Raw genomic sequence first — 27,064 nt, 5'->3', positions numbered from 1 at the left:
AGGTTTGTAGTTTAAAGAAACATTCTTTTGTAGTGTTATTAACGAATTTGTTGAGGCTGAATCCACTGTCTAGGATGACTCCCAGGTCTTTTATTTGTTGCGAAAAGGTATCTTGGCTTTGGCTAGCATTAAGAGGTGTGGGTGGGACATAGTTTTCCGGTGCTATAATGAGAATTTCAGTTTTGTTTGTGTTTAGGACTAGGTTGAGGCTGGAGAGAAGATTGTTGATAGTTGACAGACAATTATTCCAGTGTGACATAGCTTTGTGTAGTGAGTCTTCTATAGGGATGAGGATTTGTATGTCATCCGCATATAGAAAGTGAGTTAGCTTGAGGTTGGTGAGTAATTGACAGAGCGGGAGAAGATATATATTGAAGAGAGTCGGGGAGAGGGATGATCCTTGCGGTACTCCCCTTTTGGATTTGATGGGGTGAGACTCTTTGTTATTTATCTTGACCTTGTATGATCTGTTTTCCAAAAATGATTTGAACCAGTTGAATGCTGTTCCTGTAATGCCTATGGCCGTAAGTCGTTGCAGGAGGCACTGGTGGTTTACTGTGTCAAACGCTGATGAGAGATCGAGGAGAGCGAGGAGGCTAGGTTGGCCTTTTTCTAGATTAAAGATAATAGTGTCTGATAGGGTGGCTAATAACGATTCGGTATTCCTAGTCTTACGAAAACCAAATTGGTTTGGGGTGAGGATGTTGTTTTCTTCAAGAAATTCTGTGAGTTGTTTGTTAACAACTTTCTCCATAGTTTTGGCTATCATAGGGAGGTTTGCTATGGGTCTGAAGTTAGCTGGGTCTGAGGTGGGAAGGTTGGGTTTTAGTATTTTTTTTGTATTAGAGCAGCATTCCATGACAATTCTATTTAACATCCATTTCAGCACTATCCAGTTTCACATAGAAGCTATATAAAGAAGAAAAAAAAAAAATATATATATATATACACACACACACACCCTTTTTTGGATAATTTGGTTAGGCTTTGTCAAAAACAAATGTAAAGAACCCTTTGACAATATCCAGATGTTGGCACAAGTGTATATGGTACCCCCTCAGATATCTTCCTTATTTCTAATGAAAAACATTTCCAGCTATTTAAACCTCTTTCCATCTCTCCTAGTTGTCTCTCTCTCTCTCATTTCCCTACTGGCCCACGTCTCTCCCTCTCCTTCTAATTAAGTCTATCCCTTTTCTGATATTGCTCTTCTCTCCTTCCTGCAAGCTGCACGGTACCCACTCTTTCAGTCTTGCACCCCCCACCCTAAACCAATCCCTGGCCCTCTCTCCCCTCTTAGGCCTGCAGCCCGATCTCTGCCTCTTTCACCCCTCGCGGGCTCCAAAATCCAAGCTTTGAATATTTTCCTCTGCTGAATACCTGCATTTCGCGCACACAATTCTTATGGGTACAAAATTTACCCAACACACAAAAAAAAAAAAAAAAAAGGTGTTCATGGAGGCATTCCTGGGGAGGGACTTAATTTTACTGGTGGGCACGCCCAATTCAGCACTGTCCAGCTAAAAATTACATGCACAAATCCAATCAGAAAACCAGCAGCGGTAAAGTATATTCACCGTGCAGTGCAGAGCAAAAAAATGTGTTTAGTTTTGTCTGTTATTTCATTTTGCCATTTTTTTTTTTTTGGTTTGTTTCAATTTTGGTTTAAAAATATCCCCCCACCCCCGGCTGCCAAACCAACTCCCTAGAGTTCACTCTGCCAGAGAGACTTACCTCGCCCCCCCCCCCCCTCCCCCGGCTTACCGAAATTGCCCTAGTGGTGGCCCAGGAGCGACTCCTCCGCTCTAGCATCCGGTGGCCGCCATGCCCCAAATTGGTGCTGGCCCTTTGCCCTGATCATGTGACAAAGGCAATTGTTGCCATTGAGTAGTCCCCGCCCACAGGGATTTTGGTAAGTCTGGAGGTAGGAGGGCTAGCAGGGTGGGCCAAGCAGGCAGGGGAGTTGGGGTTTTTTTGGGGGTTTTTTTAGACAAAAGAGAGGGGGAGGGGCGGGCCATGTGAATCGGAGTTTTCCCTCCCATTTATAACCTTTTTTGGGGGAACTTTGGCCACTTCCAGGGGGCGCGACAGGGAGTCCCCCACAGCCCCCCGGGGTTACAAGGTTTGTCATGAGAGCTTGTGTGCACTGTTCGCAAATAATGAACACAAAAAAAGATAGAAAATAAATAAAATTTAATGGTTTTTTTTTCTAGTTTTGTTTAAAAAATGACTTGAAACAAGATAATGTTGCTGATATTGTCTGTCATTTCAAACACATGCACAGCCCTCTTGTGCATGTAAATTCCACCGAATATTTGGGGGAAAAAGTGTTACCCCTGTAACTTTCCCCATATATTTTTGCCACTTGCCAGCTTAATCAATATTGACCTTTTAGTTACTATGTAGCAACTGCACCATAAGAGCTGGGAAAAAGAGCTGAGAGCAAGCGATACTCTAGAAAAGAAAGGAGATCCAATAGACACACAGTCATGGGTTTTCTGCAGCGACTCGGGGGCAGATTGCGCGGCAGGTACTAGAAAGCTCTGCGGTGATTGCATCATATTTGCAAAGATTAATCTATGGTTTTTATTACTGGACATACACAAATTACATTTTTGTTATAGTGTTTTCAAATAATATTTTATATTAAAAATAAAAACACTTTTGGTTGTGTGGGTCTGGTTAATTTCTTTTGCTTAAGCATGTTTTTGGTAGCTTAAATGTTTATTGGAAAAACACCGCTTGTTTTTGACAGATATTACATATCCATAAACAGCTGTTATACTCAGTCTAATTCAAAGCGTTTCCTAGCAGGTTTCCCCATTTTTTTTTGGCTTTTCACTAATTGTTTCCATTCCTTTTTCTCTCTCTTTCTCCTCCTCTGTGCAGCCCATCTCTCCCCTCCCCCGTGTCCCTTTTACAGAGTTCTTCCCTTTCATTCAGTCTTCCCTGTCTGCCATCCACTTTACTCTTTTCACCTTCCCCTGCTCCATATATTCCCCTCCCATGTACACAATCTTTTGCCTTATGGAACCTCCACTGGGAAACTATTCCATGTTATCCACCCCCCCCCCCTTTCCTAAATGTTACTTCCCAAACCTGTCCTGGGGATCCTACAGCCAGCTGCGTTTTCAGGACATCCACAATGAATAGGCATGACATAAATTTGAATATACACCGAGTCTCCACGATATGCAAATTTATCTCATGCGTATTCATTGCGGTTATCCAGAAAACCCAACTGGCTAGGGGGGTCCCCAGGACAGGTTTGGGAAGCCCTTTCTTTCCACTGCTTGCTTGTGGTGCATCATTTTATCAACTACCTAGGGTTAACCTGCACAGAGTGGCAGCTGCAAACCTAACCAGAAGGCATGATGGGGAGAGTAACGTGCATGATGGAGTAGCAACCCTTAACAGAAGGGATGGAGGTAACCTGCATGGAGCATTACTGTCGTTACAACCCAAAAAAGGCAGTGGTACAACTTGAGAGGTTGGGGAAGGGGGTGTGGATATTGGGTTCTCTGAGCACATCTGCCTGGGGTGGAAGGTCGCTGCTGAGCAGACTAGATGGGCCTATGCCCTCTCCTCTGCAGCAGAGGAGATTTGGTTCTTGTGGGCTAACCAATTGCTTCTCAGGATATCTACGAGATGTATTAACATGCACCGTTGCCACTGTAGGTAAATATACTTTATTCATGTATTTCAATTAGAATTGGCCACCTTTGTAGAACTGCCCTCAAACAGGCACAATAAATATGAAAGCTAAAAAGCAAAATACAGATACACACAGTACATATCATATCATGACATCCATCATGGAAATCTTGAAAACCAGACTAGTTTGCAGCCAGGATCAGCTCTAGGCTCAAATTGGCACCCCCTTCCCCTTTGTAATCCAGCATGAGCACTCTCCTTTTTAGCAGTGGAGGTGGCTCCAGCACATATACTCATTTCTCCTCCCCCCTACTCCCACCCTCTGCCCAGCACCAGCACCCCCCCCCCCTCTGCTCTGCTCTCTTCCCCTGTCCACAGTAACACTCCCCCCCCCCCCCTCCACAGCAGCAACCTCTTCACTTTCTCTATTCCCCCCTCCTCCTTCCAGCAAACTAATTCTTCACCTATACCACCACAAAAAGAAAAACATCCCTCCTGTCTGCAGGAGGGAGGGGCCACTGGCACACCCTCGAGCATGGCGCCCCTGTGAGGCTGCACAGGTCGCACACCCCAAAAGCCAGCCCGGTGTACAGCTCTGAGGATTCCTGCTCTACAGTACACATATTTAAGTCGCTTTCCATAAGATGTTTGGTACAGAGACTGCACCATTTTGTTAGCCCTTCTCTGCACTACTTCGTGGTTCCCAAACCTGTCCTCTTCACCCCACAGCCAGTCAGTTTTCCAAAGATGCTCACAATGAATTTACAAGAGAGATAGTTTGTATACACGGCAGACTCAGTACATGCACATTTATGACAGACATATGGTAACAGGATGCAAGCTTGTTGCACTAAATTACAACCTTTGCTGGTAATTCAAGCCAGATTTTTCCACTGAACAGCCAGAAGCTTACAAAGCTATGGTGGAAAACCCTAAGAAAGACGGTGTGATACTGATGAAAGGAAGAATCCCTGATTAGGCAGAGCCTAAGGAGCTGCTACTGGTGTGTTCAGACCTCTGCCTCCCCCCTCTCAAGTGGGTACTGCCAAGTGCAGAGAGACTCCCTGGTCAGCAGCAGTGCAAGCAGCTTGTAAAGGCTTTGCTGCTGCCTAGAGAAGCCGCGTCTACCGCTCGGGCAGTGTGCTAAGGTCGCTGCAAAAGAAGACTGCTGGAGAAAATAAAAATTGCATGACTCAAGACGCAGGCAGCCCTGCAAACCTTCTCCCCTGGTAAAACCGTGAATTATCTACTGGGAGAGAATTGGGCTCGGGGACCACAAGCTTCCTACAAAAGCCCTCCCCCCCCTTGCCTGGGATAAAGACGTAGACTAATTCCTGCTAGAAACATAGAAACATGAGAGCAGAAAAAGGCCATTTGGCTCATCTAGTCTGCCCAGCCACCCAATTTAGCTTTACAATTCCCATCGCACCCACAGAGATCCCCTGCATTTATCCCACGCTTCCTTGAATTCAGATACTGTTTATCTGCACCACTTCCACTGGGAGGCCGTTCCACACATCCACCTCCCTCTCTGTAAAGAGATATTTCCTAAGATTACTCTGGAGTTTACCCCCCTTTCACCCTCATCCCATGACCCCCTCGTTCTAGCACCTCCTTTCAGTTGAAAGTGGTTTGCCTCCTGTGCTAAAATCCAGTTTTTCCCCAAGACCCATCCCTAACTTATGAGATCCAAGAACAGGAAAATACTTTTATTCCTGACTGTTCCTTGGACTACTAATTTACCTATAAAAGTGAGACATGCACCTAACTAAAAACAGAAAGGTCTGTTCCATTGAAGCTGAGCTATCACGACACTTCACCTGCTCCTGAAATCTGCTCTCTTTGGTTTCGGGAGCTGCTTTTGCACCCGTCCCTGAGTTTTCATGTCTACTTCACCCTCCCCATTCTCCTTCACATATTCATTGTGGATATCCTGAGTATCTGTCTACCTATGGATGCAACAGGACAGGTTTGGGATCCACTGGTCTAGATCCTCCAGAACAGGATGCAATACTCCAGACGAGGTCTCACCAATGACCTGTGCTCAGAGGCATTATCACCTCCTTTTATCTACGAGTTCTCTCTCTCTCCCTACTCTTTCGGCACTCGTCACTGCCTTTCCATACAGTTTCTAAACATTGAGATCAGCTTGGAGCACCCCAAAGTCTTTTAACTGTCCGGTGTACAGCTCAGTATTTCACACACACACACACGCCTCCCCAGTTCTGTGCCTTTCACTCTGATTTCTGTATCCCAAATGCGTGACTCTGCATTGGTTTTTCCGTGAATCGTAGCTGCCGTGCACTTAGCCACTCCTTACACTTCACCAAGCGTCCAACCTGCTACAGGTCGTAATACCAGCCCCTCTGCAGTATCACTTAGGAACATACTGAAGAGAACCAGCCCTGTGGCTGTTCCCCGAGGGAGTCCACGGTTGTGAAGTGCACCAATGTTTTTATCTGCATTCCGTGCCTCTAGGGGAAAGATCCGGAAAATTCCACTGAACTTAAAAGGTTAAGTAAAAAAAATCTTCAATTTTCCCCAAAGCCTTCCTCTCGTGGTCTAGATTCCTCTCATCTTCTCTCCTCTGTGCTCTTATCATTTTTTCCCCTTCGTCGGTCCTTGCATGTGTGACTGCTGTCTCGGTGCTGATCTTTTCTTATGACTTTCCCGGTTCCTTTTCCTTTCCAGTCAGCTTCTCCAGCTGCCTCTCTTCTTTGCTCTCTCTCACCTAAAGAGCCCCGTATCCCTCCTCTAACACCGTCCCTTCCCCACTCCAGCTTGATCCACCAGTGCCGCTGCACCTTACGTGCTCTCTTTTCCTTCGTCCGACCTTTTCTTTCTGTTAGGTCACTACTTGGTGCCCGGACCTTGGGTAATAATTATTCTGGCTCGGTCCCCAAGCAGGATCAAAGCTGTGTGCGTTATTGTGGGGGCAGAGCTGGGAATTCAAAGAAGAGACAGGCGCGGCAGCAACCACCGCTGGCTTTTCCACCTGATGAGCCTTGAACATAACAGGGCCACAAGGATTCCAGCCCAGCTCAGTGCACTGGGGATGCAAAAAGGTAGCAGAAGAGTTAATCAAAGAATACAACGCAAGTACACCGACTCCCACTGTACAAAGCAGGTGCCAATGCGATGGCAGGATCTTTAAGGCAGCACCGGCCGGAGTAAGCCAAAAAACGCAATCAGAAAATGAATGAGTAGAATCACAAAGAAAAACAAACAAAACCAAAGATGCTTTCTGGAGCCCACAGCATTTGCTTTGCCTAGGGCACCTCTCATTTGAGTATTAGGCAAGTTCAACCACTCTTAACTTTCAAGATTTGACAGAACTGATCTCTCTCGGGGCTGGATGAAGCAAGCATGTATCCCAAGACATGGGAAATAAACCTTCAGCACATCTGGCCTCGAGCGTGACTTACCTGAAGGCTATGCTCAAAGCTGCTTGAATATGCTTTAAATACGTCAAAAGTGTGCACCTGGAATATTTGATTTAAAAAAAACCAAAACAAAAACTGTGTGTGGACCCTAACCCATGAATCAATTTGTCAATTCTGGAAAAGTAGGACCACAAAAAAGGATTACTGTTCAGAAGGTTCACGTTAGACCCCAAAGCTCACAAACTGGCCCAACTCTACTTTAGAGGAGATTCATCAGCATCTTCTTATCTACACATTGTTCCCTTGCGCGCCATCTCTCTGCATCTTGCTTATACATTCTTTTCTTCTTCTCACCCATCTTCTGCCCTCCTTCAGTCTCCCCGTTTCGCTGTATACATTCTAATTTGCCGGTCTCACTCCTTCCCTCTCTCCTGGTCTCAATGCCTTACCCCTGCCCCTCTTCCACAGCCCCACCTCTCCTCCCCCAACTCCTTCATTGCTCTCTGGGTTCTCAGACATTTCCCCCTCTCGTCCATCCGCAGGGGAATTGTTCCATGAGGGCTGGGGATCATGCAGCAATAAGCAGCTCTCCTGGGCCCTTGAGACTCGCAGTATCTACCGCTGATTGCTCTTTATTCATTCTGAGTTAAAAAGAAGTCACGTTTCCTCTTTCCCACTCCTCAGCAGAAAGCCAGGGTTAAAGGCTTCTAAAACAAAACAAAACAAAAAAAAAATCAAAGCATTCTGACCTCTGTGGGTCAAAGTGCTTTTTACTTTCAACTTCACTGATGAAAGTATTGCGGGGTTTGAGACTGCCTTGGCTTGTCCTGCACATACATATATTACCGAGTTGGTCACATCTGTAGGAATCCTTCTGACATCTCGAAGTGGAGAATTAACTAAAAAAAAGTGAAAAACAACCTTCCTTTTCCAACCCCATCCCAATGCACTGCACCGCTTGTCCTCTCTTCATTAACCCCGGCACAGGGCAGGCTCTAGGATGAATGGCACCATGGGTAAAAATCGTTGATAGTGTCCCTTGCCCTTCCCTCCTGACATGCTCTCTTCCCCTCCATCTGATTCCTTCCAGGCATTCTCCCCCTTCCCACTCCCTCCCTGCAGGCACCCTTTCCCCCTCCCTCCAGCATTCTCCCCATCCACTCTCCTCTCTCCCTCACTCAAACTTGCCTTTCTTCTCCCCTTTCCCCCCCTCATACCTCTCCCTCTCCTTCCTGCCTTCCCAACCCAACTTTTGCGCTCCTCCTCATTCACGACCAGAGCTTCTCCTGTCCTAGATCCAGAGCTGCTTTAACTGCTTATGGGGCTGTGAGAGAAAAAAAGGGGGCCCAATCACAGAAGTTATTTTTGCTAGATTGCACCCCCACTACAGCCTCACACTATCCACCTAAACCCCCAATGTAACACTCACTCCCTACCAACCTGATTTGATATTTTATATTGAGAATGTCTGTATATAAAAACCCTAAATAAATACTCAAATCGTTGCGTTCTCCTACCTCCATCCCGGTTCAGTCCTCACCCATCCCCATGTCCCAATGGTAACAACAGTAACGAGAGCAGAAAAAGACCAAATAATCCATTCGGTCTGCCCAGCAAGTTTCTATGGGTAGTAACTGATGCACCGTGCCGGTTACGCCCATTTTACTGTTAAGGGTAGTAACTGCTGTTATGTGCAGGTTACGCCCAAGCCTTATGTTAAGGGTAGTAATATTTACAATCAAAAAATCTTAGCACCTATCAAATCCATAACAAAATTACTGCTAGCAACATTTTTACAGGGTGAGCAGCCTTCTTGATAATTCAGACAATGCTGCTTGAACGTACTTTGCTTTAGGTCTTGGCCGTAGAAGCAGACCTCTGTCAGTACCCCAGACCGTAAAAGTCAGGGTCCAGCATTGGCTGTCACCTCAATCCAATTCCCCTTTTTGCCCCTTCTTTCAAAGTTGACAGCAATGTTTCAGTTGCTTCCTAAGCATCAAGGCTAACTGGTTAAGTGCACTAATCTCCATGCCTTCTGTTAAAGGTGGTAACTATTGCACTGTGCAGGTTACCCCCATGCACGCCTTTTCTTCATTTCCAACTCTATCCCATGCCCTTTTGAATTTGATTACCATTTTCATCACCACCAACTCTTCTGGAAGAGCATTCCAGGCATCCAACATCCTCTCTGTGAAGAAATATTTCCTGATGTTGGTTCTGAGTCCTCCCCCCTGAAGTTTCATTTCGTGATCCCTAGTTCTACAGTTCCCTTTCCAACAGAAGAGATTTGAAATGTGTGCCTCCTTAAAACCTTTCAGGTATCTGAAGGTCAGTATCACATCTCCCCTGCACCTCCTCTCCTCCAGGGCATACATGTTTAGATCCTTCAACATCTCCTCATAAGTCTTCTGATACAGACCCCCATATCATTTTGGTCGCCCTTCTTTGGATCACCTCCATCCTGTCTCTATCCTTTTTGAGATATGGGCTCCAGTGCTGAACGCAGTACTCCAGGTGAAATCTCACTAAGGACCTGTACAAGGGTATTATCATCTCCTTTTTCTTACTGGTTATGCCTCTGTCTATGCAGCCCAGCATTCTTCTGGCTTTAGCTATCACCTTGTAACATTGCTTTACTGCCTTCAGATTGCCCCAAGGTCTGTCTCCCAAACTGTGCATATTAGTCTTTCACCCCCCATCACATACAGCTCTTTTGGATTACCGCATCCTAGATGCATGACGCTTCACTTCTTGGCATTGAATCCCAGCTGCCAAATCTTCGACCACTCTTCAAGTTTTTTTAAATACCTTTTCATTCTCTCTATGCCTTTAGGCATGTCCACTCTGTTGCAGATCTTAGTATCATCTGCAAACAGACAAACTTTACTTCTCTCTCTTCCTCAATGTCGTTCACAAAGATATTCAACAGAGCCAGCCCCAAAACCAATCATTGTGGCTCTGCATTTAATACTTTTCTCTCTTCACAGTAGGTTCCATTTACCATCACACGCTATCTCCTATTGGTCAACCAGTTCGTAATCCATGCCACCATCTTGGCATTCACTCCCAAGCTGGACCATATCAAAGGATTTGCTGAAATCCAAGCAAATCCCATTGAGCGCAATTTCAATCAAAAAAAAAAATAAAAAAGACATCTAACAGGATTTTCCCCTGGTGTATCCATGCTGCCTTGGGTCCAGCAACCCACCAGATTGTAGATCACTATCCTTTCTTTCAGCAGAGTCTCCAATAATTTTGCCAGCACAGAGGTGAGCTCTAGCCCTCACCTTCCAAAATCTCTGAATCCTGCACTCCACCCCCCCTTCCTCCACAATCCAACTATTGTTCCCCACCACTGTTCTCCCAGTTATTATCCCCATTCTTTTCTTTCCTCCCCCCCCATGAACAGCTTCAAACAAACTTCTTCCTGGGCTTCTAATAAGTGATTAAGTGTAAAAAAAAATGCCTACCACAGATAGCTGGAAAATTTGAATCGTGTGAAGATTTATTTTAAAGAATTTCACTGACTTTGAAAATATGAATGCCTCTGAGATCAATATTCAGATGGTTTGTTCACCTAATGTGTGGAGATAGCCGGACAAACCCTCAGGCTTACATTTTTTCCCCCCTGTTCCCTGTGCTAAATTTTGCTGAGGAAGATTGATTCACAGACAAAAATTTACCAGCACAAAAAAACAAAACAAAAATAAAAACAAACAAAAATAAGTGTGGTGTTCCCGGGCATGGCCTCACTTTGACTGATCAGTGCTGCCCGAACAAAGTTAGCAAAGTAACTCCATCTGAGTTAAAACAGCAGTCCCCAACTAGAGCAGGTCAACTTTTTCTTTCAGATACTTAATTACAAGTGAAGCTTAAACTTGATTGCTTTTCCCTTCCTTCCTCCCTTGCACATCTGATCTTCTCAGATTCAGCAATAGAAAAAGAGAATCGGGTCTTCGGAACCCAGATCATGGCAGGGAAACAACTCCATGGGGGTATTGCAATGGCTTTGCAGAGAGGCAAAATCCATTTTCCTGTTGTGACCAAAATGATAAAGGGAATGGAATGATTCCCCTAAGAGGAAAGACTAAAGAGGTTAAGGCTCTTCAGCTTGGAGAAGAGAGACGACTGAGGGACGATATGAGACAAGTCTATAAAATAAGGAGTGGATTGGAATAGGTAAATGCAAATCCATTGTTTATGCTTTGAAAAAGTACAAAGGCTAGGGGACATGCAATGAAATTTGTTGCTCGAGGATGTGGTGAAAGTTGTTAGTCTAGCTGAGTTTAAAAAAGGTTTGGATAGGTTTATTTAATTTTATTTAAAGCGTCTTCTATACCGATATTAGTCGAAACATCATATTGGTTTACATCGAACTATAAGAACTATAAGAAGGAAATTACATATAACAGGGGATGGGGAGAGGGTACAGAGAACTGATAGGAAAGCAAGGAAAACATAGGAACAAATCAAACAAGGTAGAGCCTAGAGGAAAATAAGCAAAGTCAATTCAGAACATCACAATTCGGGGGTCGTCAAGGATTTGGGGGGATGGCTTGTTTGAAAAGCCAAGTCTTAAGTAGGGCTCTGAATTTTATGGTGCATGGTTCTACTCTGAGGTGGGTCGGGAGTGAGTTCCAGTGCATGGGTCCAGCAATGGAGAGCACCCGATCCCTTCTAGATGTGAGGTGCGCTTTCTTTAGGGAGGGTACATGGAGGGACCCTTTGTTTATGGTCCTCGTGGGTCGATTAGGGCATGTGAGGTGGAGGGGGTCGACGAGCCAATTGGAGTTGTGAGTATATATGGCTTTATGGATAATGGTCAAGGCTTTAAAGAGAATACGGGAGAGAATGGGGAGCCAGTACAGGTCCTTAAGGATAGGGGAGATATGGTTCCTAGAAGAAAAAAAAAGTCTATAAACCATTATTAAGGTGGACTTAGGGAAATCCATTGTTTGTCCCTGGAAATCCTGCCAGGTACTCATGACCCAGGTACTTGTGGCCTGGATTGGCCACTGTTGGAAACTGGATGCTGGACTTCATGGACCCTTGGTCTGACCCAGCCTGGCAAAACTTGCGTTCTTAAGCTCCACTACCGGCCCTGCAGCAAGTGGCAGTGAGGGCAGGGGGAAGGAAAAACAGCCTAGCAGCAGCTGCCACTATAAACCTGTGCACTCCCTGCACCCCCAGAATCCTCTAAACAAGGGAACCTGCAGCCCTGCACATTCCCCAGAAATCCAGTACAGAGAGAGAGCAAGAGGCAGCCTGAAGTTCTCAACTCTGAATTTCCAACTGCGAGAAAAGCTCAAGACTCCGTTAAAAGACCCTGACACAATACGAAAGGCATGTATCCAAGAACAAAGAAAAGAGATAAAAACTGGGGGCTAGCAAACATTTCTATCAGAAGGGTACAGCTGTAAAGCATTTACAACCATTTATCAAAAATAATGAGGCCTTACAGATCCTTTAGGCCTACTGAAACCTAAACACAACTTCAAGGTATTCCGTTTAACGACCTTCAGCTCGTTTAGCAAAACACGTTTTATAACAAAATATAAAACTTGCAAGCCTATTTTAGGCAGTAAGTGATACAGCAAAAGGTGGGACAGTATCACCTGGAAAAAAAAAAAAAAGTTAATAAAAAACAGTTGTGACTAGAGAATGGAATAAAATTCAGCTCTCAAGGACAGAAAGCAAGGAGGGAAAAAAAAAAAAGACATCAGGAAATCTGCCAATATCCAGGAGGCGGGACTGGTTGGCCAAGTCATCTCTGCACTCCTAACCATTAAGGGCTTGGTGAGGAAGGGAACGTTTTCCCTTCTGAGGTGCGGAAAGCTACGTTGATCTCGGGAGGGTAATTTTCAGGGGGGGGGGGGCTGCCAAAAGGCTGTGGGCACATGAAGGGGTGCCCTGCACATGGTTTCCCCCCCCCCCCCCCCCCGGACTATTCTACAGATAATTTTTCCAGAGCTGATTTAGTTGTCCCGAGCATTTTCCTGTCTAGAACCCCCGGCGCCCGTGGTCAGAAGTCTGAATGCATGAGCGAAGGAGAGGACGGAGAATGGCGAGGACCCGGGCATTGCTGCAAACGCTGGTTTAAGTATTCAAAAACCGAGAGGGGGAGGGGGGAGGGGGTTACACAGTACGCACCACCGTGCCATCTCCGATCTTGTAATCTGCTGGATTCCTGAAACCGCAACTTTATTTGTTTGGGAGCACTCTGCTGATATCGGGTCACGTTCCCGGGGACTGCTCTGTTGGGATCGGTTTTCAGGGATCCAAATCCTTAAGCAGAACCAGTTGTGTGTGATGCCAGGAATACTGAGCTCCCTCAGCACAAATAAGCATTTTGCTGTGCTTCCAAGCTTGAATCTGGCACAAACTTTCTCCTTCCTGTCCCTCCAAATTGTGCCAGTACTCCAAGTATGGTGGAAGAGCAAGGTAGCAGGAGATATGGGGCACGGGAGGCACAGGGAGCTAAGCTGATACACATGGCTATACAAGGAGAGGACCCGGGGAGTTGGCTCCAGGGAGTTCACAGCAGATTTTCAGTGACATTTTTTTCCCCAATGAGTCTTTTCACCATGATTTAACTTCACTTCGTCGTCATACCTAGTATTCTGCTTTATACAGGCATCCCAAAACAGATTACAAATAAACATTAAAAAGTTTCAGAAATGATACAAATATAATTTAAAAACAAAAAACTAAAACAAAAATAAACAATACTACAAGAATACAGATACAATGTAAAGAAAGTTTAACACAGCAAATGCATCCAATACTCAGCTGTGATAACTTGCGAGCGGCCCTGGCCTCAGGGATACTGCTGGAGGACAACAGCAGTCTGGACTCCAGCCTTTTCTCATACAAAATTTGCCTTTTTTACTTACAGAAAAAAAACAGCATATAGTCTGCTTACCTTAGGAGCTTTCTGCCTCAAAATTTAGGATATTTAGACATATATGTTAGTCTCTAGTGCTTCCTCCTCCAATCCTAGGTCACTCTACTTGCTCTTGGGTCTGAGCTATTGTTTCTCCCCAGGGAACTGCCCTCTGCTTTGGATTTCCAGCCTGGTTGTCCCTTAAGGTGGACTGGGTTAGATAACAGAACCCAGTCCTTTAAGGTGTTCCAGGTGTCCCCTATATACCTCTTCACATACCCTCCCCCTCAGCTCAACCTTCTTAGGTTGAGTGCCCACGCCTACCAGAGATACCTCCCAGGAGAGGAAATTGGTGGCTTTCTTCTCTTTCTGCCCTATGTTGAACAAGGTAGGTGAAGGGTTGGAAAGCTAAAAGCCATCGCATTTCCCAGCCACTGGACTCCTTATTTCTGGCTATCCAGACCAGGGGTCGGTGGTCAGTCAATAAGGTGAATTTTTCATCCCAGTAGATAGTAGTGGAACAGCTCTAATGCCCATTTTACTGCCAGTGCCTCCTCAATTACTGCGATTCGTTTTCCGGGATAGCTGCTTCCTGCAGATAAAGATAACCAAAATGTTCTTACCCTTCCTTTTCTTGTGCCAAGACTGCTCCTAAACTGACTTCTGAGGAGTCTATTTGTACAGTGAATAGCCTATTAAAGTCAAGGCTTATCAAGAATGGATTCAAACAAATGACCCTCTTCAAGTCCTGGAAGGCTTTTTCCACCTCAGCGGACCAACAAACCTTCTCTTGGGCCCTCTTTTTCAGCAAGAATGTCTGGGACTCTGCCATCTCTGTGAAATTTGAGATAAACCTCCAGAAGTATCCAATGAGGTCCAAAAAAAGCTCTCAATTGGCTCTTGGTCCAGGGAACCAGCACATGTGTAATATCTATTTTCCGTGCCTGTGGGAGGACATCCTTTCACAAGGGATTACCCTAAATACTATACTTCTTGGGCCCCTAGTAGGCATCAGCCCTGCCTTTTGCAGGTTTGTAAATACTGCCAGTAGTTGAGTTAAGCAGTCCCCACTACAAATGACGATATCATCAATATAGGCCACAGCAAAGCTGTTGTGTGGATGTAGAAGGTAGGCAACCAATCGTTGGAATGTAGTGGAATTCTAGTCCAAAGAGCAGGACTCTGGAGAAAGTGAAAAATGTTTTCTTGTTATTGTTGCTGGCATGAGGGACACCTGCCAGTATCCTTTTGTTAGGTACTGGGTGGATATAAATTGGATAATCTACAACCTCTTAATGAGCTGATATACATAGGGCATGAGAAAAGCTTCCAGCTTCAAGACTTTGTTGACTTTCTGGAAGTCTATGCAGAAGTGGATGCTACCATCTGGTTTGGAAATGAGCAGAATGGGTGATGACCAGTCATTGCTGGACTTGATTATGCGGTTGATGGATACAGCGGGACACCTGGCTTCCAGGAACTGGTACAGCCACTGTTAAACCACCACTGGGGGGGGGGGGTGACAATATCATGCCAAGCGAAGTGATTTTGCCCTGGACCATTGGAGAAGACATCTTTATTCCAGTCCCAACTCCTCTAATTGCACTTTTTGTGATGAGGACAGTTGATTCTCAAAAGGGACTTGTAAGAATCCACTGTTCAGTGAGATTTCTGGGCCAGTGACTTCTGGTGAAGGCTGCTGTTTGGTGTGACCCACTTCTTTCTTCTTTAGGAGGTTCACATGAAAGATCTGGACCTCTGTATCATTCCATTGTACAACCTGAGTAGTGTGTGCAGTTCTGGTCACCACATCTCAAAAAATGATATTGCAGGTTTAGAAAAGTACAGACAAGGGCAACCAAAATGATAAAGGGGATGGAACAATTCCCCTATAAAGAACGGCTAAAGAGGTTAGGACTCTTCAGCTTGGAGAAGAGAAGGCTGAGGGAAGATATGATAGAGGTCTATAAAATAATGAGTGGAATGGAACAAGTAAACATTAATCAGTTGTTTACTCTTTTTTGAAAAGTACAAAGACCAGGGATTGCGTTGTACTACCTAGAAACTTCACAATGAAGTTACTAGGCAGTACATTTAAAACTAATAAAACTTTTTTTTATTCAATGCATAATTAAGCTCTGGAATTCGATGCCAGAGGATGAGGTGAAAGCAATTAGTGGATGAGACGATGGTGCAGGGAAGAGGGACTCAGCTTTATAAGGAATTGGGGAAACGTTTGGAGAAAGGGGAGACTTTTCCAAAAGGATGGGCTCCACCTTACCAGAGTGAAACCAAGCTGCTGGCACTAACTTTCAAAAAGGAGATAAATAAATACATAAATAGTTTAAAAGCTTCTCTAATTAGGGCTTTTATATACAGACATTCATGATACCAATCATATCATATCGGTTTACAAGAAACAATGGTGCAATAACATTAACATCAACATGAACAATAGGCGAAGAGAGAGCAAAGTGAGCAAAAGTTACAATAAAACAGGGGCACTTGAACTGGGAGGAGGAAGAGCCAGAGGCATGGCTAACTCAGAAAATAATATCAGGTCATATACTCAGGACTATAATAATAACAACAACAACATGTACTCAGGACTGAATACTATCAAATATATAAATAATACCATATAATCAGGGCTCAACGCAACCCGCAAACGAGCCATAACAATAGCGGGACCCACCCTATGGAACACCCTCCCCACCTGTCTCAGAAATGAACCTTCACTGCAAACCTTCAAAAAACACCTTAAAACATGGCTGTTTTTAAAAGCCTTCCCACCCAACCCTTAACATGCCCGAACACAACACACCTCATCCCCTACACAGTCTTCTCACCCCCCTGAATCCCTCAATACACTACTCCCTCCCACCCCACCTTCCCCCCTCCCTTCCCTCACCACCCCCACCTTTTTTCCTAAATTATTTTACCAACAAGCCCCTAATCCTAAATTTATTTTATCAACAACACATTCATGTACATATGTTATTTCCTATAACCTTTTGTTATATCCTATAAACTCTTGTTCCATGTACTTCTGTTATAATATGTTATAATTGTTTTTTGGTTACCATGTTATAATGTAAAATAGGGCGGATTACGCCCTATTCTCTTGGTTATCTGGAAACCAATGTGATATCTCGATTGAATGTCGGTATATAAAATAAATAAATAAATAATTTATTTATTTGAAGTCTCTTCTATACCGATGTCCGTTCGCACATCGCATCGGTTCACAATAAACAAGAACTTTTAGGCGAAGCCCTTACATACAACAGAAAATATACAGATAACTATAGGGAGGAGCCCTTAAATATAACCAGAGAAAAACAAAAATCAAGGGAGGGGTCAGGGGTGGGGGAAGGGTCATGGGTAGATAAAGCAAAAACAATGAATTAAAACTATAAGTTATATAAGTTAACTAGAAAAACAAAACTACAATAATGTACAATGTACAAAATGAGGGACATAACGTATTTCATATTCAAACCGCTTTCGTAATCGTAGATCGCAAATAACAATACAAAGGATATTTATGTAATGGGGGGTGTCATTGTGTAGGCTTGCTGAAAGAGCCAGGTTTTCAGTTTTCTCTTGAAAATGGGTGTGTATGTCTCAAGGCGAATCATATGTTCTTGTCTAAATAGTATCTGTTCATAAAACTCGGAACTAATTAAAATAGAGTCAGAAGCCATGTCAGGGATGGGGTACAACTAGAACAAGGGGGAAAGCCAAAAGTCAATCAGCAGTGCATGGTTCGGAGAAATGTATCCTTGAAGGATACTAATGAAACAGGAGAGTTAGGGCATCCCAACAGAGAGGTTCCATTAAAAGCAAACATAGTCCATGTGCCTATACGTAAAAAAATCACCAAAGCTAATGATTTCTGAATTATCCTTAACTGAAAAGCAGGTTGTTAATACAAACAAAAATCAAACTTTGAAATGTCGATATGCCAATGCCAGAAGTCTAAGAAGTAAGATGGGAGAGTTAGAGTGTACAGCACCAAATGATGAGATTGACATAATTGGCATCAGAGACTTGATGGAAGGTGGATAACCAATGGGACAGTGCTATATCAGGGTACAAATTATATCGCAATGATAGGAGGATCAACTTGGTGGGGGTGTGGCACTTTATGTCCGGGAAGGTATAGAGTCCAACAGGATAAAGATCATACAAGAGATTAAATACTTAGTAGAAACTATATGGGTAGAAATCCCATGTGTGTTGGGTAAGAGTATAATAAGGAGTATACTACCATCCACCTGGACAAAATGGTCAGACAGATGATGAAATGCTTAGAGAAATCAGGGAAGCTAACCAATTTGGTAGTGCAATAATAATGTGAGATTTCAATTACCCCAATATTGACTGGGTAAATGTAACATCAGGACTTGCTAGGGGCATAAACTTCCTGGATGTAATAAATGATTGCTTCATGGAGCAATTGGTTCAGGAACCAACAAGAGAGGGAGCTATTTTAGATTTAATTCTTAGTGGAACGCAAGATTTGGTGAGATAGGTAACGGTGGTGGGGCCACTTGGCAACAGTGATCATAACATGATCAAATTTAAACTAATAACTGGAAGGGGGACAATAAGTTAATCTACAGCTCTAACACTAAACTTTCAAAAGGGAAACTTTGATAAAATGAGGAAAATAGAAAAAAAGTGAAAGGTGCAGCTGCAAAGGTTAAAAGTGTTCAACAGGCATGGACACTGTTTAAAAATACAATCCTAGAGGCGCAGTCCAAATGTATTCCGCACATTACGAAAGGTGGAAGGAAGGCAAAACGATTACCGTCATGGTTAAAAGGTGAGGTGAAAGAGGCTATTTTAGCCAAAAAAACATCCTTCAAAAATTGGAAGAAGGATCCATCTGAAGAAAATAGGATAAAACATAAGCATTGTCAAGTTAAGTGTAAAACATTGATAAGACAGGCAAAGAGAGAATTTGAATTGAAGTTGGCCATGGAGGCAAAAACTCATAAAAACTTTTTTAAATATATCCAAAGCAAGAAACCTGTGGAGTCGGTTGGACCATTAGATGACAGAGGGGTTAAAGGGGCTCTTAGTGAAGATAAGGACATTGCAGAAAGACTAAATGAATTCTTTACTTCCGCATTTACTAATGAGGATATTGCGGAGATACCAGTTCCGGAGATGGTTTTCAGAGGTGATGAGTCAGATGAACTGAACGAAATCACTGTGAACCTGGAAGATGTAGTAGGCCAGATTGAAAAACTAAAGAGTAGCAAATCACCTGGACCGGATGGCATGCATCCTAGGGTATTGAATGAACACAAAAATGAAATTTCTGATCTATTAGTTAAAATTTGTAACCTATCATTAAAATCATCCATTGTACCTGAAGACTGGAGGGTGGCCAATGTAACCCCAATATTTAAAAAAGGCCCCAGGGGCGATCCGGGTAACTATAGACCAGTGAGCCCGACTTCAGTGCTGGGAAAAATAGTAGAAACTATTCTCAAGATCAAAATAGTAGAGCATGTAGAAAGACATGGTTTAATGGAACACTGTCGACATAGATTTACCCAAGGGAAGTCTTGCCTAACAAATCGGCTTCATTTGTTTGAAGGGGTTAATAAACATGTGGATAAAGTTGAACCGGTAGATGTAGTGTATTTGGATTTTCAGAAGGCGTTTGACAAAGTTCCCGATGAGAGGCTTCTAAGAAAACTAAAAAGTCATGGGATAGGAGGCGATGTCCTTTCATGGATTAAACTGGTTAAAAGACAGGAAACAGAGAGCAGGAATAAATGGTCAATTTTCTCAGTGGAAAAGGGTAAACAGTGGAAGGCCTCAGGGATCTGTACTTCGACCGGTGCTTTCCTATTTTATATATATATAAGACCTGGAAAGGAATACGATGAGTGAGGTTATCAAATTTGCGGATGATACAAAATTATTCAAAGTAGTTAAATCACAAGTGGATTGTGATACATTACAGGAGGACCTTGCAAGACTGGAAGATTGGGCATCCAAATGGCAGATGAAATTTAATGTGGACAAGTGCAAGGTGTTGCATATAGGGAAAAATAACCCTTGCTGTAGTTACACGATGTTGGGTTCCATATTAGGAGCTACCTCCCAGGAAAACGATCTAGGCATCATAGTGGATAATACTTTAAAATCGTCAGCTCAGTGTGCTCAGCACCTGGAATACTGTGTACAATTCTGATCACCGCATCTAAAAAAAGATATAGTTGCGATGGAGAAGGTACAGAGAAGGGCAACCAAAATGATAAAGGGAATGGAACAGATCCCCTATGAGGAAAGGCTGAAGAGGTTAGGGCTGTTCAGCTTGGAGAAGAGACGGCTGAGGGGGGGGGGGGGGGGGGATATGATAAAGGTCTTTAAGATCATGAGAGGTCTTGAACGAGTAGATGTGAATCAGTTATTTACACTTTCGAATAAAAGAAGGACTAGGGGGCATTCCATGAAGTTAGCAAGTAGCACATTTAAGACTAATCGGAGAAAAGTCTTTTTCACTCAATGCAAATAAAGCTCTGGAATTTGTTGCCAGAGGATGTGGTTAGTGCAGTTAGTGTAGCTGGGTTCAAAAAAGGTTTGGATAAGTTCTTGGAGGAGAAGTCAGGCTTTTCCACTAAAACCACAAAAGTGGTGAACTCCAATTGTGAAATGTACACAAAGATGCAGAAATGTGGGGGTCATCAAACTGATATCCATTGGTTCTTCCTCATTCAGTTACTTGTGGGTTAAGTAACTTATCTCTCCACAGCTGAAATAGATCGGTGGCCCTTGGCCCCATGATCAGTGCATTGGGCCAGACCTGTTCTGAGGTCTGTGGTGGCTGTCTTGCTTTTGAACTGTGGTGTCCTGGGCTAGTAGCCGATGGTCTCTCTGGCCATCAGGGGTGCTCTGGCACCTGCTAGGTTTGATGGCAGTCTTCAGGGTGAGCTTCAGGTGTCAGCATACCCACTGTCACATAGGCCAGTCCAAGCCATCCAAAAACTACTCCAGGAGAACCAGTCTGGCCACTTAGCATAAAGGAAAAACCCCTAAGTTTTTCCAGTCCTGGGTCCTAGTGACTTTCTTCATCTAGGTACTGGCAATACTGCTCCTTCGCCAGTAGTGAAAGAAGCAACAGCAGGCCAGCTGACAGCACATGCTCCCAATCACGGTGGCTGGTGGTCCTTCTCCTCCCATTTCCTGTTTAGACAGGAAGTTGCATAGAAAGGAAAAGCAACTATGGGGGACCAGGATCATGCACTCACTCTATCCCCAGATTTGCAGCCTATTACTGTTCTCTGCCTCAGAGGAGGGAGGAGAAAACATCAAAGGGGAGAAATCTGGAAGGGGGAGAGAGAGTGAGTAGGCAGAAAGGGAAATGGAAAAGAACTGAACGGCCAATAGAGAGAAGTCAGGCAAGAATGAAGGTGTGCTCAGGGGAATGTAAGGATGACAGAAAGGAAGAAGTAGGCAAGAAACTGGCGTGCCAGAAAAAGGATGGAATCCCGTCATTTTTCCACTCACGGAACACAAAAGAGGGAACAAAAGATAATGGCAGTTCAGAGAGAAAAAAGCAGAACGTTACAGAGCAAGGGATACAGAGAGAACCATAATAATGAGAAGGTTGTGGAGAAAGGAAAAGCAGGTTATGGAGGAGTGGAAATAAGGAGGAGGCTTGGGTTGGAGAAAGAGATGCAATAAAGAATAAAACACAAAAGACAGGATTTTTGAAGAGAAAAAAAAAATCCAGCCTCCACTCCTTACCTGAAACCTACTATCTGAAGGGAAACCTTGCAAACTCTCTATTTCCACCTTTGCTCCTCATTGCTACCCTGAGCAGCCTGCTCCCTGCCATTCAGATTCTTCTATTACCTCGCAACTCGTGGGCTACTGTTACCAAGCTCCTGTGCACCAAACCACGCCCAAGTCATCATTTCTCACTTTGTAAGTATTTGCATGGCACACTTTTGGAGAAGGAAACTGTACTCTGACACATTCCTATTTTTTGCATCCCTGTATTGATATGCTAATGAATTCTTTAAGTCCCTCTGCACACATACAGGCAGCGCACTATATAAGAACAGTACATTGCATACGGTGATCAGAAACACATTGGATATGGACATTTTTTCCCCCCGACTGTACTGAAGTACTGCAGTTTGACCTCAGATCAGGACTTTTTGCTGGGAAAGTTGTGCCTGGAAGCTGCTACCAGTGTCCCATTTCCTGTCCCAAACTAGGGGTGGGTGCAGGGCAAAAGCCTTTTTGATTTTTTTTTTTTTTTGTTGTTTCATTGGGAGGAAAGTTTCCAACCAAATGTTAGTTCCGTTAAGGGGCTTTATGGTTTTTATTCGTTTTTAAAAACTGCAGGAGGTATTTGCAAATAGCACCCTATTTGTAGAAGCAAAAGGCATTTTAAAAAAACTGAATGTTGGCAGGAATTGTTTTCATTTTGGTTGAAAACAAAACAAGGGTGTTTCCTTGCCTTTCCATTTTTTGTTTTTTCAAACAAATGCACATTTCTATCACAAGCTATCTTACTGCCCTTACCAGCATCAGGGAAAACAGTGGTTTTTTAGAACTTTTTTCAAACTTTAAAAATAATACGCAATTGGAATCACCAATCGATCTCACCAGTGAAATATTAAAGCACTTCCGGCAGGATATTTATGTTGCCAGTGATGGTGGTGCTGGTGGAATGCATCTTATTGGATGGCGCTTTGCACGGACCACGTGAGGGGGTTCCCCACCTTCCCTGAGCTGCTGACCCAGAGATATTTCAGAAGAATACCTGAATCTGACCTTTCGTCCTCCGTGTTACAAAGCAGTACCCAAAGGCACGAGAGCCATGCAGGAGGGGGCAGCGTGAATCCCTGTTTTTGGCCTTCGTTTGTTTTGCATTAGTTGTGTGGAAATTTAATATTTTACAGGCCCGGCTCCATGGTTTGACTTTTGGGCGGGGCTGATAAAATAGGGAGGGGACAAAATGTAAAAGCTGGGGTGAGGGCCACACAGATCCCCGGAAGCTCTGGTGTTTTAGAGTAGACACTCTTGAGTTGCAATCTGGGCAAACTTCTGTTTCATGCCTAGAAAGCCCACGACTTTGCATCATCCTGCCATACAGGGTCATCCTCAGTCTGATGATTGCCCTGGATCCCATGGAGATTGCACTGCATCAGCAGCTGAAAGATGATCCTATAAGGTCAACAGCAGAAAAATAAAAAAGGGTGCTGGGCGAGTGGAAAGTCCACCTCATGCGAGCCTGACAATTGCCAACAAGGAGCCCTCGGAGTGGCAAGAGAAGGCATAAGATAGGCTTCTAGGGCAGGTCCCTGCCATTTGGGGAGAAGCTGTTGAGACCGTACCCCCAGCTGTGGGGGGGGGGAAAGAGAGGGAGCAAAGGCTGCCTGGAGATTCAAATCTGAAGTGTCAGGACCCAGAAAGCTGGAGGCCCCGTGGGGGCCAATGCAATAAGACGCAGGCTGAAAACGGACACTTTGCATTGAGCGCCTGTTTTCCTGACAGACACACAGCCCTGAGCACCTGATGCGGTATTCAAACGAGGGGGACTGGTGCCTTATCTAACATGTCACGGGCGCTATCGGCTACGCTTTTGTCTGGGAGTGCGTTTTGGACGCGCTGATCTCCTTATTGCATCAGGTGCTAGTCTAGCACATCCAACAGGCGCACCCTAGACCCGTTTGCTAGGCTGAGCGCACTTTATTGCATCGGCCCCAGTGTGTGTGTGTGTGCGTTTCCAGGGAGCCTCGGCAGCCCTCCTGTAGGAAGTTGGCTTTTGTCTGCAAGTTATTCAGCAGGAGCCGTCAATGGGCTGGGGGGGCTGACCCCTTGGCATTAACCACAGCCCACAAGTGACCCCGGAGCCGACCGCAGCGCAGCCACTCAGGCAAGCAAGCTTAAGAGGATTTTCCACCACCAGCAGCAGCAGCAGCAGCACACAAGCCGCTATTTGATCTTACACGGCAGAGGGGCAACCCACAGCAACTTTTACATCTGTTTCATCCCCAGCGAACGCGCAGATTATGCATGATGCGCAAACACTTCGCAAGATGCCAGGGGGGGGGGGGGGAAATATATCATGTATCCCCCCCCCTCCTCCTCCAAAACAATGAAAAAGTGCATCCTGGCTGAGTGCTGCTTAACTGTACCTGATGCAGCCCCCTCCTCCCCCTCTCCATACCGGGCAGAAATCATTAAACGCCAAGGTGTGGGGGGACACTTGCGGAAAGTCCCGCACTAGGAGCAGCGCGCGCGCGCGCGGCTGTGACGATCGGGCGTTATGGATACTCACGGCAGCCTCGGCATCCCGGCCGTGCGCGATAAGGAGCGCGGCCAGCAGCAGCAGCAGCCACGCGCCCTGCCCCGGACCCATAGCGGCGGCGGCGGCGGCAGCGCCCGGAGCTCCCCCGCCGATGGCCGGGGGGGTGGGTGGGAGGGAGGTCGCTGGCTTCCTTCCTCTTTAAAGTCTCTCCTCAGGCGTCCCGGACCCCTCGGCAGCCTCTCCCGGTTCCCCCCTCCGCAGACGGCGCCGCTCCTGAAGAGTAAAAAGGAGGCCGTCTGACTGGGAGCAATTTGTTGGCTGCGGCCGCAGGGCCCTCCCCCTCGGTGACCCGGGTGACTCCCCCCTCCCCTCTCTGACCAGCCCCAGCCCCCCCCCTCCCCGGCTCTTCCCTTTTTCTTCGCTCGCAGTTTCACCAGCCCCGCTCCCAGCCGCCGCCGCCGCTTCTTCTTCCTGCCAAAGGGACCGGGCTGCAGCGCAAGGGCTCCCCCCGACCCGCGCGAAAAGACCGGGAGCCGCCGCCGCCCCCTCTCCCCTCACAGGGGAGCCGCGCTCTGGAAAGCAGGGGGTCGTGCAAGTAAGTGGGAGCAGCAAGAGCTCCCTTTTTCTTGTTGTTTTCTTTCCTTTGCCTGTTCGGTGAGGTGGGCGGGAGGGTTCCCGTGTTCTCGCTGCCTGACCCCGGAGCCGGGGACCCCCCCCCCCCCTCCCCACTTCTTTGCTGGGAGGGCGGCGGTGCAAGCACGTGCGCCCTGGGGGGGGGGGGCGAAGGTTCGAGACTCCGCCCTCTCCCACCTGCGCCCCCCCCCCCGAGCAGCTTCACAGTGGGGGGGGGGGAGGACGACCACCGGGCTGGGCTGCACCTATTTGCCAACACCTGCCCCGCTGCTCCTCCTCTGAGTTACTCCTCCTGACTCCTCTCTCACGGACCTGCGGGTTGCAGGAGGGGGCATCCAAATATTCCTGCTTAGGGCCCCAGTGGCCTGGAGTCCGCCTTGAGATGGGAGATGGACCTGTCCGAGGCCCTTTTATCCTCTCCCCTCGGCACACAGTGGGTGACCCGGGCACGCAGCACTGCTATAAGTCGCCTCCTATAGGTACTGCAGCAGGTGGTCGGCCCTTTCCGCCTTCAGTGCAGCAGAGACCCCCCCCCCCCCGCCGAGGCCACTGTTCTAACTTAAACTAAGGACCAAGGCAGCTAGGGTGCCCCCCACCCAAAACAGAGAGTAAAGAACAAGACTTAAAACCTGTCAGCGGGAAATAAGCTGAGAGCAGTCCCATTATTATTATACGCATTCTGCAGGGGATGGGAATCCTTCACCGGGGCAGGCAAAGTTTAGGGGCTTCTTCTCGCTCTAGGCATAACCACTCCCCCCCCCCCCAGTCTCCATGGTCTGATTGGGTCGGGATCCCTCACTGCTCCTTTATAGACCTAACTGGGAGGCCTGCCCGCCTGCCACACCACCAGAGTCAGAAAAAGAAAGCGAAGGAAAGGGGAGTGGGAGGAAAAAAAAAAGGGGGCCACCTTAAATGGGGGGAGGGCTATAGCACAGTTCCCGTGTGCACATCAGCTGGCAGATTCCATCACCCTGGAAGCAGATATTGCCCAGCAGCTTATACAGGGGGCATGCACCCCACCACACCACACTACACCACACCACACCCCAGTGCCTTGCAGCCACACTCCTGAGGATTCCGTCCGGCCACTCTGGTCAACTTCGGCTCTGCCACAGGAGGTAACTGGCCAGGTGGTCATGAGGGGGGGTCCCTAGTCACAGGGAGACCCAATATTCAGCAGCCACTTATACGGCTAAGTGGCTGCCGCTGAATATCCAGCTATGCTGAGCGGCCTCCGCGTGGTGGAATAAGTCACTTTTCCGGCAAAGTAGTTAGCCGGATATCCGGGGGGGGGGGGGGGGCGCATCACGGCGGCGCTGCTTCTTCTCCTGCTCACTTAGCTGGATAAGTAGCGATATTCGTATTTATCTGGTTACGTTAATAGGATAAATTAGACCCACCATAGAGCAGGTCTAACTTAGCTGGATATAACTTATCCGGCTATGTAGCACCAAATACAACGTTATTCAGCAGCATACCTGTGCTGCAGAATATCCCATGTAAGTTAGCCAGATAAGTTACCTAGCCATTTTCTTCTGAAAGTTACTCCTGAGGGAGTTCTGCACACAAAAACCTAAAATTCTGCAAACTTTTTATATTGGTCAAAATAACACAATTTACATGACATTATTTAAATAATTACATTTTAAATTAATACAGAAAAAAGTTATTATTTAGAGATGCAGCATTTTACAAATTTTGAGCAGAATTTCCCTAGAAATACTGTGTTATTAAAGCTCTGTTGTTAAAGCTGGGAAGTAACAATCTGTTATTAGAGCTCTGTTGTTAAAGCTGAGAGATAGCAATCTGGTATTATTTAGAATAGTTGTGGGTGGATCCTTGGACCAGTGGCAGGTGACCACGCCCTCTGGGGGATATCCCAGAGGGACCTCTGGTCAGGCTTAGTGTAGGAGACAGACACACACTAGTTCTTCTATTAGACAATATATTAAACCACCAGAGGTGGCAGTAGTGAGCTGGAAGCCCCCGGCTGGGCTGTAGTCCCTCAGGTACTGGAACAGCGATCCCAAGGTGGCTGAGCTGTAGAGAAAGTGAGTAGATAGGATATGCAGAGTTCTGGAACAAGTCCTTGATGGTAACACTCGCACAATAGTCTCTTAAGTCCGCCCAGGAGATGGAATGCATTAGGCCCTCGAGGAGCGAGTACCTGGTCCCAGGGAAAGCTCTTAGAGATAGATGGAAACTCACTAATGTTGTAAG

At 45.7% G+C, this 27,064-nt stretch overlaps 2 protein-coding genes across 2 annotated transcripts in view; one reads left to right on the top strand and one right to left on the bottom strand.

The window, feature by feature from the left end:
- COL4A1 (collagen type IV alpha 1 chain) overlaps positions 1 to 24,469 on the bottom strand; it is a 376,455-nt gene extending 351,986 nt beyond the window's left edge. The window contains exon 1 of the mRNA XM_029604713.1: positions 24,242 to 24,469. Within this exon, the coding sequence (XP_029460573.1) occupies positions 24,242 to 24,322 (81 nt within the window). The 5' untranslated portion in view covers positions 24,323 to 24,469. The remainder of the gene's footprint in view (positions 1 to 24,241) is intronic.
- Positions 24,470 to 24,549: 80 nt separating this feature from the next.
- Positions 24,550 to 27,064, top strand: part of COL4A2 (collagen type IV alpha 2 chain) — a 367,855-nt gene continuing 365,340 nt past the window's right edge. The window contains exon 1 of the mRNA XM_029604712.1: positions 24,550 to 24,806. The gene's annotated coding sequence lies outside the window, so the exon portion shown is untranslated. The remainder of the gene's footprint in view (positions 24,807 to 27,064) is intronic.

The sequence above is a fragment of the Rhinatrema bivittatum genome, chromosome 5 (assembly GCF_901001135.1).
Source record: "Rhinatrema bivittatum chromosome 5, aRhiBiv1.1, whole genome shotgun sequence".
Lineage (NCBI taxonomy): Eukaryota > Metazoa > Chordata > Amphibia > Gymnophiona > Rhinatrematidae > Rhinatrema > Rhinatrema bivittatum.
This window is presented reverse-complemented; position numbering and strand designations above follow the sequence as displayed.